At 24.5% G+C, this 14,043-nt stretch overlaps 3 protein-coding genes across 5 annotated transcripts in view; 2 read left to right on the forward strand and 1 right to left on the reverse strand.

Annotated features, from left to right (window-relative positions):
- The first annotated feature begins 127 nt into the window (after positions 1 to 127).
- On the forward strand, positions 128 to 1,419 carry LOC129606190 (enoyl-CoA hydratase domain-containing protein 3, mitochondrial). The gene is made up of 5 exons (XM_055516347.1): positions 128 to 359; positions 423 to 523; positions 588 to 914; positions 981 to 1,105; positions 1,158 to 1,419. Exons 1-5 carry the CDS (start codon positions 324 to 326, stop codon positions 1,409 to 1,411), a joined length of 843 nt encoding a protein of 280 aa, XP_055372322.1. The 5' UTR covers positions 128 to 323; the 3' UTR covers positions 1,412 to 1,419.
- A 289-nt stretch (positions 1,420 to 1,708) lies between these two features.
- On the reverse strand, positions 1,709 to 5,134 carry LOC129606189 (enoyl-CoA hydratase domain-containing protein 3, mitochondrial-like). Of its 3 annotated transcripts, XM_055516343.1 has the most exons (5): positions 2,762 to 3,234; positions 2,593 to 2,705; positions 2,208 to 2,531; positions 2,028 to 2,152; positions 1,709 to 1,967 (listed from the first exon to the last, which is right to left on the reverse strand). In XM_055516343.1, the coding sequence occupies exons 1-5, from the start codon at positions 2,978 to 2,980 to the stop codon at positions 1,714 to 1,716; spliced, it is 1,035 nt and encodes a 344-aa protein (XP_055372318.1). In that variant the 5' UTR covers positions 2,981 to 3,234; the 3' UTR covers positions 1,709 to 1,713. The 3 variants fall into 3 exon arrangements, with proteins under 3 accessions (XP_055372318.1, XP_055372320.1, XP_055372319.1); XM_055516345.1 differs by lacking the exon at positions 2,762 to 3,234 and having other exon boundaries at positions 2,593 to 2,748; XM_055516344.1 differs by lacking the exons at positions 1,709 to 1,967; positions 2,028 to 2,152; positions 2,208 to 2,531; positions 2,762 to 3,234 and adding an exon at positions 3,849 to 5,134.
- A 1,158-nt stretch (positions 5,135 to 6,292) lies between these two features.
- Positions 6,293 to 14,043, forward strand: part of LOC129606536 (putative uncharacterized protein DDB_G0282133) — a 47,458-nt gene continuing 39,707 nt past the window's right edge. Inside the window, exon 1 of the mRNA XM_055516902.1 lies at positions 6,293 to 6,343. The gene's annotated coding sequence lies outside the window, so the exon portion shown is untranslated. The remainder of the gene's footprint in view (positions 6,344 to 14,043) is intronic.

Raw genomic sequence — 14,043 nt, forward strand, 5'->3', positions numbered from 1 at the left:
TTTTTTATGTAAGCATGTATGTATATGAAATTTCATTTTAAAAGAATAGCTATTCTTTTTCATTTTCAAATTTCGTTCTCATTTTCTCCAGTAATTTCCAAATTTTGAATTCGTACATGGACGTTGAATATAAAACACAATATCTGTCTAATTACGTGATAACGGCAACGAGTTTTATAATTTGATGGTCTTGGCAACTCCAAACGTTTGTAAATTTCAAAAATCAATACTGTCTAAATGACATATGTTAATTTGTTTTTTACTTTTAAAGTTTATCAAGATTCTCGACCAATTTGCCTTAATTAAATGCCTGAATAATTACAATGCTCAGAAAATTTTCTTCGACCATATTTCATTTTGTAAGAAAGCTATGAAAAGCAAAAATTGCAAAACGAAAAAATAAATAAATATATAAATTACAGACATGCAGAAGACTTCACAACTCAGCCCCGTGCTATAAACTTACAGATACTAAAGAAAATGACGGTGTCAGAGAAATAATTTTAAATGATCAAAAAACAAGGTGCATACGTAAATTTTTAATATAATTAAAATTTAAGCTGATTCAAATATTTATATTCTACCAGGAATTCCTTATCAATGCCCATGATGACGGAAATTTTAGAGGAAGTTAATAACAATATAAACGATGAAAATCTTCGTATAATTATACTATCATCTTCTCTAGAAAAAATTTTTTCCGCCGGCCATAATTTAAAAGAACTTGAAGCTGTAGATTCGCAAAAACGTAAAGAAATTTTTTCAAAGTTAACTGAAATTATATTTGCAATACGAGCAGCACCAGTTCCAATTATTGCTAAAGTCAATGGATTGGCCGCCGCTGCAGGTTGTCAGTTGGTAACTTCATGTGATTTATTAGTTGCAAGCACGGCAGCGTCATTCTCTTTACCAGGGTAAGTATAGTATCTACAAAATTACTAATTGGTTTTGAACAGAGAAACTTAAATTTTCTATACTAGAGCTGACGTTGGAATATTCTGTTCTACACCTGGTGTGGCTGTGAGTAGAGCTGTGAGTCGTATGAAATCTTCACATATGCTTTTTACAGGATTACCAATCAATGCTAACGAAGCGAATATTGCAGGTATGTTATATAATTCTCATATATCACATTGTTTATTGTTTTTCTTTCAAAGGAATGGTAAGTTGCGTTGTTCCGCCTGAGAAGTTAGATCAAGAAATCGATAGAATATGTATATCAATTAAGAGAAAAAGTAGAGCTGTGGTAGAATTAGGAAAAAACTTTTATTACAAACAATTAAATATGAATATTTCTGATGCATTCAGAGCTGCAGAAGATGTCATGGTTAAAAACTTGTCAACAAAAGATGGACAAGAAGGAATCAGAAGTTTTATTGAAAAGCGAAAGCCGCAATGGACAAATTCTTAGATAATAATTAAATACATTTTACTATCTACCTTCCAAAACAGTGGCATTTAAAAATGTAAAATCATAATCATAAAAATTTTTTATAACTGCTTAAAAGTGAATATTAAGGATATATGCAGGGTATAATTTTGTAAACCGATCTTGAATTTTTATACAATAAACTTTATAGCCAATTGATATTTTTATTTTGGTTTAAAATATTTTAGAATTTTTAACAATATTTTTTTTTGTAAAAAAGTATAAAACTAACTTATACGGAATCCCAAAACCATGGTTTATGCTGAAAATTTAAAAAGTTTGTATTATGAATTTGTCCACTTTGGCGATCTTTTCTCAAAAAAACTCTCCAATCCCTCTTGGGCATCATTCATTTTTAAATTTTTTACCAAAACTTCCTCTGCTAGCATGTAAGCATCCCATATGTCCATTTCAAGTTGTTTATAAAAAAATTGCTTTCCAATTTGCATCACTATACGACTTTTATTTGAAATATTTTCACAAATGAGAGCAACTTCATTATCTAAGTCATTTTTTCTCGCAACGCAACTTACAAGACCTTAAAAATTACAAAATGCTTAAAATTGAAAGAGTTTAGAAAATAATTTTAAATTATAACCTGCAATATAAGCATCAGAAGAATTTAAAGGCAAACCTGTGAAAAGCATGTGAAATGATTTCATTCTTGGCATAACTCTGGTTATTGCTACTGCTGGGGTCGAAGCAAATATTCCTATATCAGCCCTGAAATAAAATAAAATTATTACATTTTTTTTTTAAAATGCAAGCTAACATTTACGTTGCCAAACGAAAAGAAGATCTTTCACTACATATAACCATATCACAAGATGCTATAAGTTGACATCCAGCACCTGTAACTAATCCATCAACTTTTGCAATTACTGGAACAGGAGCCTTTTGTATTGCTTTAATAATAGAAAGCAAACGATCAAAAATTTTCCTTGATTTTTCCGGACCAACATCAGATATTTCTTTTAAATTATGACCTGCAGAAAAAACTGGACCAGTAGATGATAATACTATTACCCTCAAAGCTTCATTTTCCAAATTTCTTGTTATTTCATTGTAGAGTTCTGCCATCATATCCATTGAAAGAGAATGCCTAAAATGTAAAAATGCCTTCGTTACTTACATAAAATTACTTAAAGAAAATAACATAAAACCTTGTTCTTGGGTCATTTAAAATAATTTCTCTAATTCCATTTTTTTCAGTAGTTTCTGTTAGTTTTCTTCTTGTTTTTGTAGCACTATTTCGTCTTAATGTTCTAAAGGAGCTCTGAAAAATACTTGGATATTTAAATACATTCAAAATCTATTTGAAATAAATATCACCAAAGAGAATCGATTTAAAAAAATTCGGGCAGTTTGAAACATAATCCTGTTTTTTTTTTTTAATTCATTGTGTATAGCAATAGTATCCACTTTATTTAAAATTAGTAATAGTTTAGATTTATTTTTGTTTTTTAAAACCAGCTGACAGAAATGGTAAAAAATGACTCTGCAAATTTGAATCAGCTGATTTTTGTTTACAAAATCTAGAAAGGAGATCATAAGGAAATTAATGTGTGAGTGAAGTAGACGTTTTCTCTTTCTAATTCCGTAGTTTTAAGTTTCATATGGGTGTTTGTTAATTTTAAAAAATTAACAAATACCTATAGTTCTATGTGTTTGGTTAATTTAGAACTAATGTCTTTACATCTTAGATAAAAAGACATTATTAGAACTTATTAAGCCTAGTCATTGACTTATATTATCAGCAGAACTTATTATAATCTGCAAATTCTTTAGAACATAGTAACATATAATATACGTTCCGCTAATACGCAAATATGCGAATATATCTGAAATAAATTATGCGTCCCATTATCAGAAATCCTTTAAGAAAAACAATCAAATTGAAAAATATTTTAAAAACCTTTTCTGTGCATCTGTGCATCATACATCATATGAACATACATGTAAATATATTTTAGATTTAGTTATTATTCAGTAATTTGTTTCATTTCACATTTTCATTATATTTTTCATTATCATTTTTCCAATGTCCATTAAATTTTCCAAGTGCACAACTAATTATATAGGTGCTTAATGTAGCAGGCCATAACGTTTTGTCTATTCTGTGTCAAGTTCATTTTGAAATAACCCTGAATTTGATAATACACTTTTTAACTTCAAGCCAGAGAATCCGATTTAAGTAAATCTAACACTCTATTCCTCAGTTTAGCCTATTGAGAAGCAATATTTTTAAAAACGAAGTTGAAATTATAAAAAATTGTAAACAAATGGAATGGCTATACATAATTCCCACTTTTTGTACGTTATGTAAACACCTCCAAAACATTTGCGATAGATCATGAGTACCCAAATAATACGTACATGTGTATAAAGGTAATTCGTACATACTTATGTAGGTACCTACCTACAAAAAAATGCGAAATTTGCTATTTGGTTTTCAGCTTTTTTAAAAAGCATCCTTCATACACGTATGTCACTTAAAGTTCACAAAAAAAAAACATTTTGATGGCAAAATTCTTTTCAAAATTTTTCAGTTCTATGTATATTAATTTCAAAGTCAAAAATGTATTAAATAATTTATAGTAAAAAGTCCTTGAGATTAATTTTAAAAATTGAAATATTAAGAATACGCAGTACATAACTTTTTAATTAAACCATAATTTAAGTCGCAATGCATCCACGCCATTCAGGTAATAACGGAACAAACGCTTATCACGTACAAATCCTAAGTTCTCATATAACCGAAGTGCTGACACATTCTTCATTTCTGTTTCAAGTACGACCTCGTCTGCATTATCTGCCAACATGGCGTCTATCGCTTTTTGTACTAAATTTGTTCCTATTTTCAGTTTTCTATATTCCTTCTTTACTGCCAACATAGCAATATATCCTCGTTTTACACCGTTCATGTGCATATCAAGTTTACATACTATTGCTCCAACATATTTATTACCGTGTGTTGCAAGAAAACATAATTTTGGCCAATTGTAAATGAAATATCTGTACGTATAAATAGAATAAGGTTCAGATAATTCAGCCTGAATTAGTTTCATAATATCTTGCATTTGAACTTCTGACTCATATTCCTTGTATTCTATTTTAATATTATTTATATCTAAACCATTTGTATATGTAAGTTGTGCAATGTTTATTGGAGGTGCTTCACTTGGCTGACAATTTTGACTTGAAAAACCAATATTTTGTTCCTGTCGATTATTATTGTTAGACTCTAAAATTTCATTATTGCTTTTATTTACATCGTCACCATTATTGTCTCGTGAATTAAGAGATGCACAATTAACAACTTCAGAACATTGGATATCATTTAGGTTTTCGTTAATATTATGAAACAACGTTGGTTCCCTACTTTTACACTCTAAACATTCATATTTTTGTGCATCTATAGAATTATCCAATTCACCAATTGCCGATCCGGTGCATTCGTTTTGGCTTAATTCAACACATTTTTCAAAAGCTTCCACTAAATCTTTCTGAACATTTTCTGTGCTGGATGAGCTGTCGTTATGAGAACTATTTGGTTCCATATCCGTTTTAAATTTAGTTTTTTCGTTTCTTCTTTTAGAATTTTTATGATTAGAGTTATTTTTCTTTTCGTTATTCATTTTTTTTAAAGAAAAAATGTATCGTTTTTCTTAACTATATATAAATTTTCCAACCTTCTAGTTTCTTATTGAAACGTCAAACTTAACACATAAACGTCAAAAATGATTATCAAGACTGTCACCTTATAATCATACTACTAGTGTTACCTTAAAATCATATTACAGAGGTAGTAAAATTGCAGTTTGCATAAATTGAACATTAAACTTGATGTCGAAAAATAATAAGTTTCTCTGATAAATATAAGAAAGTGTTTTAAAACGTTGTTAAATTTGATAAACCTTTATAAAGTTTTAGTATGCAAATCGTCTGGTTTAATACTTTTTGAGAAAAAATGAAAGAAAATTATGTTTAAAGATTTTTAGAGTTTTGTAAAGTAAAATTTATTTTTTTAATAAATCTTAAAACAATACAGCTGTTAAAATGTAAGTTTTCCTTTGTTATGTCAAAAGGTTTTAAAAAAAAAGACAATATTTTCATTGTTTAAAATAGCTGAACGGGAACATAAATTTTTAACTAGAAAACATAACAAAACTTACAACAATAAAAATGTGAACATAAAAAACTTTTGTAGGTATCTTAGAACAAATTTCAAAAATATGTATGGTTTACTTAGCTTTATTTTAAATTGCAAAAGACAATACTTTTTGAAAAAAACAAGTCGTTTTTTTTGAGATCTCTATAACTGTCTATATTTATATTTATCTATGCCTATTTCTATTTTTCTAGACATTTCAAATATCTAATCATTATAGGGTGTTTTACTCTATGGAAAACGGTGATCAACGTTCAATCGGAACAAAATAAAAAAATTAGTATACTTAACTCAAAAAAAAATTACATTAAATTAGAAAATTATTAACAAACTATTCTCAAATTCTAAATATGATTTCATATTACATACATAAATTATAATATTGTTGAAGCAAGTCTATTTGAGTGACGTTCAAATTCAAAATTTTATAAAATGAACATGATGGGAATACAAACAACATTGAAATTGCCTCCAAAAAAAACCAAACATAAATATGTATGATACAAATTGCAGTCAAAATTTTTGGATTGTATTGTACAACTTGGCAGAAAAAGAATAATGAATTATGTAAGATTATAATTATTACTAACTAGTAAAAAACAGATATGTGCATATATACCTACCTACCTACATATACTTCAATTGAAATTGGCATCTTAATCTTTATCCATTTTTTTATTTGAAGGATATGATTGAATGATTATATTGGAATAGAACTTATCTGAACTAAGCTTAATATGCAGGTAAGCTGAATTAGTAAGCTAGATTAGTTTTTAAGTGTCAATTACCATTGTAATTTACAACATAAACACATAATTTGGCATTTATTATTCTTGACTGGCATTTCAATTAAAATTTATTTTATAGTTAAGTATTATACTAAGGTTTAATTTTATTGGTTTTCACCAACAATAGCAAAATCTAAACCAATGCTTAATTTCTAATCTTTTATCCTATATGAGATACAAGTGTATGCGCTCTCACTAATTAGAAACAGTAAGTGCCTACTTACAAAACATTCCCATTTTTTTTAATTGAACAATTTAATTTTACATTTCACGACTTTAATTGTTATAACAAACCAAATATCTATAAAATTATAATAAAATCATAGGTACTTTTATTTAGGGTTTTTATTAGGAATCTGCCAAAGCAAATTCGCAATAAAATTTCAGTTAAATACAAAATTAAAAATTTCTATTTCCTTAAAAAGCTTTTCATCCATCGTTACTTTACAAGAAATACATATTCAGATACAAAGGACATTATCTTATTAGGTAGAAGTTTAAAATAATAGATAAATTATACGTATTAGATTGTTTTGACATCGCTAATTTTTCGACAAAATTACACATAGTCTATAAAATGAATTCATAAATAGTACCATATACCCAACAAGCAATTTTTGTGATTATGTAAGTATATCAGGATGGGTGAATATGCCCGCACATACAATAAATGTTTTATTTCGATTTTAAATATGTTTACATACGTACATATATGTTATTATACCGGCTACAGGTAAAAATACAATTAAAAACAAAAATTTTATATGAATTTAATTGTACGCTCCCCAAAAATTTATAAGAATAACTCACATGTAACTATGTACGTACTAAGAAAAATACCACTCAAAATGAACTCACTTTAAAAGAGCACGAAGTGAAGTAATAACGAACCAAAGAAAAAATTACTTATTTTCATTTTTATTTTTTGAATAAAAGCTAAAGAATTCTTGGTTAATATTGTGTTATGTTAGTTACATGTTTGCGTGACTAACTTTTGGTATGGTAACGTAATTTCTATAAAATATACACATACATATATTATCGGGTAAATGTCACGGTAAAAGTCTTAATTATTAAGATATTTAGGATTTTGTATAAAAAACCCAAATATATAAACATATTCATGTTTAATTCTGAAAAGAATATTGATTTGATTTGTTAGATTTCCTTCGTATGCATGGAATATATTTAATAATTTATATAAGAAATACAATATTTTCAGTATTACAAACGTCTGTTTAAATTGATAAATTGAAAAAAATCGCTTTTTTAAAAAAATTTTAAATTAACTTGTAGAAAATTTTAGAAAATAATTTTCAGATTTCAATAAATATTTTATTAAAACAAAAATTTTTATACTTTGTTTCTTTTCACGGTATCTTTTCCGGGAATGTTTTCTAAACCTAAAGTTTTGAAAGTTCGTAGAGTATTTTAAATTTAAAAATAGTGTATTGCGTGGCAGTTAAATTTTATTTAAGCTTTTATATGTCTTATGTGTAAACAGAAAGGAAATTTAACAAATTGTTATAAATCAAGGTTAACCGACCTAATTTAATATTAGTTTTCTCAAGTAACCTACATGTAAAATAAAAGTTTTACACTTTATTATTGTTAATTTTAAATATTTTAGCTATTGATTTGACTTTCAAAGAAATATTTCAAAAAAGAAAATTTGAACAGTTTGTCCTCATACTCTTGCAATTGACATATTTTTTTTTCATTCGAATTTTTAATTGTTTAAACAGGCAATGCCTAAAAACTATTTTATTTTCATTACTTTACATGTAGGCAAGTTTTCATATTACATTTTACATAATCTACTCAATATTCACGTTTACCGTAACATTTATATAGATTCAACTATGTACATATATATTTGTACATACAAAAAAATATAAAATTTCTGAAAAAAATATTAAACACGATTGTTGGTCAACAAAAGTTTTCAACTTCAGTATTAATTTAAAAACTCGTTGACCGTCTTATACACCATTTCAAATGGTAAATTCGGAAAAAAAAACTTGAAACTTGATTTATTTTAAGGAACATTATCATAATATTATTTTATTTTTTTTTTTTGTCTGTCGCTAAAAAAAATTATAACAATGGAAATTGAAAATTGGAAAATATTTTAAATAATTCTTTTATTCTCTACGTTTTGGTATTTACTTATTGTGTTATATTGTATTTTTAAATATAAACTTACATACATACATATCTACATTATGTTTAACACATTAAATTTTTATAAAAATATCAAATTTAAATCATATGTGATGAAAATATAATATAGCTAAATTAAATAATGAAAAAAAATTCAAAAGATAATTAAAATCTAACATAAAATTTTGTAAATAATAAAATAAATATAATTTAATTGAATAAAATGTTATAGTTCATAATTAAAAATTCAAAAGAAAAATACAATATTTAATAACATATTTTAATATTAACAATATAAAAAAGAACTTTAATAACATTTTAAATTATACGTTTTAATTATACATGTACATATGTAAGTAGATAATTAACGTATAGTAATAAAATAGTAGATTTTTAGAACAATTTTTTATTTTTTACTTCGATTTTCTATAACTGGCTTGTTGTGTGGAAAAAAAACTAAACATGGTAACGTTACTAGTCAAGCAAAAAAAAAAATTTCCCCAAATACAATTTGTTTTGAAAGAAAAGAATTTCCAATGGTGTTGGTTTGTTGTTTTCCTTTAATAAACAAACTATATGAAAGGATATTAAGGTTTTATAAATGTTGAAGGATATTAACGGTAATGAATTCTTATTTTAACAAAAACTCTATAAATATTGTAGTAGGCGAGTCTGCGATAGCGAGTCTTTATAACAAAAATAAAATAAAAGACGAGAGTTTTGATGTACGTTTAGGGTTTATGAAATTTGTATTTTGAAAATTTTTTTTTTATAAATAACCACAGAGTAAATATTTAGAGAAGAACACATTTCAAGCCCAAAAAAAAATGAATTTTTGCAAGTCTATTAATACCTATATAAAGATAATATTTACTCTTATTACTACTTTTTGAACATGACTTCAAAATTATATGTAACATTGTGTTAACAAACAATTCAGGAACTTAAACATATGAGCTGAATTGTGCTTAAACGCCGTTTATTGCAATTTCGAATCAGATATATATACATGCACTTAAATGCGTTCAAGAATTTTTTAATTAAATATTTTATTTTCAAAAAGAACAGAATTATCTATTATTTTTTATGTGTGACATAACCTATGTCACACATATTGTATATTATGTGTGACATTAAATAAAGTGTGACATTATATCCCCTTCCCGACTAAGTATCAGATACGGCACCTAAAATTTTCCCCATGAATTCTTTCTTCCCAACAAATTCGAGTGCTTTGGGGTAATTAATTCTTCTTAATGAAGTACATCCAGAGAATCTTTTCTTGTGGGTCGAAGTTCTACACTCCATTATTTTATTCCATGGTTATACCCATGGGTATTTTTTTCAATTTGACTTATATATATACATAAATGTGTATGTAGGTGCCTATACGCAAAAATTCTAAGTATAAAATGAAACAAATTTTATAGCGTAATTCGCGAAAAATAAAAATTTTGAGCACATTATTAATTATACACTTTCTTTTTATTCTTTTGTCACTCACTATAATTCGGCCTTGTAAAAAACTCTTTTTATTATTATTTTTTTTTCTACATATATTAACATTTTTACATATTTAAATATTATAAAAGCAAATAAAAAAAAATATAATATGGGGAGCACATGTAAATAAAGTTATAATAAAAATATAAAAGAAAATAATAAAATGAAAAAAAAAACCCTCAGTATCTTCCTCCCCATATGCTAAGATTTTTTTTATAGAAATTGGCAGACTATCCTTAAAGGATATTTTTAGTTTTAAACACAAAGGTTGATGTCATATTTCACGTAATTAGCGGTTTTTTTTTCTTGCTTTTTATTCAATTTTCTATGGGTAAAATTTATTATTATACAAAAGTGTTAGTTTTCGTACATATAAACTTATATTATTATAACACTTAGTATATAGAATTGCCATCAAGAGTATTAATAAAATTAATATCAATTCTAAAGTGAATAAAGAGAAAATAAATTTTTAAAAATTTAAATTTACGATAAATATATGAAATTATTTAAGTTAAATAATTTAATTAATTAATTTTTATTAATTAATATAAAATTATGTATTTAATTATTGTTAATGTAAAATAAACATTTGCGTTTTATTTTTTTCATTTCTTCGATTTTTAATGACTTGTACTCTGTGTACTTGTGATATGTGTGAATCAATTTTACACGATAATATTACACGAAATGTTACATGTTACTATATAATTATTTAAATAAATTAATTAAAATACTTTTCATATTAAATTATAATTTGTAAAATGAAAATTTTTTAAATATTTTACCTTTGAAATTATAGTGTTTCCATTATTGGACAAACGTTGTTAGTTGAAGTTTTTTTAATCATCCATTTACACACATATGTCATTATTGAGTGTATTAAATTCGATTATAAATTTGATAATAATTTCGTCATAAATTTTCATATATTTTCATTTTTTTGAATCGAAATAAAAATTAGGTGTGTTTTACAGTATTATTAAAGTTCATACATTCCGTAACAAACTGTTCGAAATTGCATCACAAGTATAATAAAAATTTTTATTGTAAATTTTTTTTTTTTTGGGAAAATTTTTGTAACTTTGTAATTATCAAAAATTGATTAGATTTGTCCGAAACTTATTCAACTTTTGTTGAAATCGTAAAAAATTATTTTAAAATTATTTTAAATATTTTTCTTTTTTACTTCTTTTAAATAAAGTTTTTTATTAAGAATCAAGACAATAAAATAAATAATAAAACAAAAATATTTTATTATGACGAAAAAAAAAACATATACTTTATTTTTTTTTGCTTCTTTTTAATTAATTTATTTTTTTATGTATAAAAATACAAGAAAATGACATAAAATGTAGGTAGAAAAATATTCGATCTTATATTATAATTTTCAATATTCTTTTTTGAATGTGCATACTAATCATCTTAATAAGTCAAGTTCAAAGTTAATTATAATATTTAGTTATTTAAAAGTTTACATTTCACATATACATCAATAATATGCAGATGTAATTTATATGTATGTGTATGTCTACACAATGTATTATATCAGAAATGCGTAGTAATAATAATTATAATATATGCCAACTATAGAGTATTTATAAAATTAAAAAAAAAAAATAAGATTTAAATACAAATTCAATATACAAATTTATTATTTATGCATAATAGAAGTTGTAAGTCAATAGAAATAAAATAACTTGTTTTCTAATAAAAAATTATATATGTAGTTCACCTTTATTTATATTCACTATAGTTCACAATTTTTACCTACATAAATTTTATGATAATTTTCGATTTTTTTTTCTTTTAAATATTTTTAAAAATTTTATTATTAATAACATTTGTGAATGGTCAAATTTTTTTTAAATATATAGTTGCAATAATATTTTAAAGTTTGACCATTTTCTATTTTTATAAGTATTTCTTAAATTCTATTAATAAATTTAGTTTAATTTAAAACATTCATTATGTTTTAATTTATATAGATTTTGCTAAACTACAAATATTATTAGGATATTTACGTAAACATCAACTAACCTGCAGTCTATTTTTAAAACACTTTTGAATTTTTGTCACTTTTTTCCTCTCTCTTGCGGGTTAATTGTTGACATTTTTATGATACATGTAACTTATAAATTTGCTGCTTTATGAAATGCCTTTACACAGATTCGTTAAACTTTATTGTTACTTTAATGCAGCAAAGTAAAAAGTGTGCAAAGCATTGTATTTGAATTATGGAACGAATTAGAAATTCAAATTGTCAAAACTGCTTGTAAAAAAAAGCATGTGTTTTAACCATTTGAATTTTTTTTTTAAAATAACCGCAAAATGTAATAAAAAAGAAATTAATGCTTGAAAAATTAAAAGTAAATTAAAGGCAGTACTAACCTGCAACCCAAGATTTTGATTGAAGCATTTTGATGAAAGCACCAAGATTTTTTTCGAAGTCCACATTTACTTTTTTCTTAAATGAGTTTCTAAACGAAATGGTACTCAATTTATTCAAAACTTGAGGCGTGAGCTATGTACTACAAAAACATGAAAATTGAACTAATAAAGTTAGGCAAGAAGCTAAAAAGTTAAGAAAGTTTTAATGTGAAACCTTATTTTTAAAATCAAGTAATACGTTTCCTATTATTTGTAAAGGATTCTTATTGTTTTAATAGCTTTATTGTACTCGTCCGTTCCCATCATAAACCTCATTTTTAGAAGTACAAATATGTACACATAGTATGTACGTAATAGTACATAATATGCACATAATATTTACATAATATATATACATACATATTATGTGCCTTACTATAAGGTACATAACACCTTATTGATCTAAGATATTTTTTAAATCAAAATTATTTTTAAACTATAAATGAACTTGTTTTGTCACAATGTGACTAATATTATAATTTAGGAAACTATCGCTTTCATTTTTTAATTGTTGCTTTAATTCTATATTAAAAAATATGTTCCAATCTATATGTAACCATATTTCATATGCACTCTTTTTTTGGAAAAGAAATAAACTAATATAAATTTCACGCAGATCATTCGTTTGGTATGGTATGCCTATAGGATTTTGCTAATTAGCTATATATTACGTTTTATTAATCATCTTAATAAGAGGATGACACCATGTTATTATTTCAAATTAAACACAATTAATAAATCAAAATCTATATTTTTGTGTATGTTTGTTTGTTAATATGTGAATGAATGGATTCGAATTTTAAATTTGTATATTATTGCCGAATGACATAAACACTTTAAATATTGCCAAGTGATCATTATTTTTTTAATATATAAAAATTTGTTGCCAATAGTGGAATTTTAAGTGTTTCAGTGCTAAATCGAAATATTTTTTTAAATATATGTATACAATAAAAGCAAGGAAGACAAAAGAAAATTATCGTATTCTTCTCTTAAGAAATTTAATAAATTTATTTTTTGTTTTATTATTTGTTAAATATTTTCTCTTTTTCTTTTTTTTTTATGAATTTTTACCCATTTTTGCGTTTTTATACAAATTTTTATTCAAAATAAAAATCACGTCTCAATTTCGATTAAATGATTTAAAAAATGGAAAAGTTATATGAATAGATTTTGTGCTTTTTTTTTAAAAAAGAAAAGGCGTTAAAAGTGGTTATGAACAAAAATTATTCACATGATTTTTGAATTTTATTTAAATTTTTTTTTCGCGACAATCAATTTCTAATATATTATGCACAATATTACATATACAACTGTTATTTATTTTCTTTTTTCCAAAAATTAAGGTTATTGAAACCATTTAAATTTATTTAAAAATAAAAAAAAATATTTTCGTTATAATATAAAGATATAGTGCATCAATATAAAGAAGAAATTAATTTATATAAAAATACTTAAGTAATTTTTTTTAATAATAAAATAAAAATGAATTTATTCAAGCTGAAATAAAATTTTCACCAAATTAAAAATTTATAACGTTTGAAAATTTTATACATAAT

Source organism: Condylostylus longicornis, unplaced genomic scaffold, assembly GCF_029603195.1.
Source record: "Condylostylus longicornis isolate FDR11 unplaced genomic scaffold, ASM2960319v2 ptg000018l, whole genome shotgun sequence".
Lineage (NCBI taxonomy): Eukaryota > Metazoa > Arthropoda > Insecta > Diptera > Dolichopodidae > Condylostylus > Condylostylus longicornis.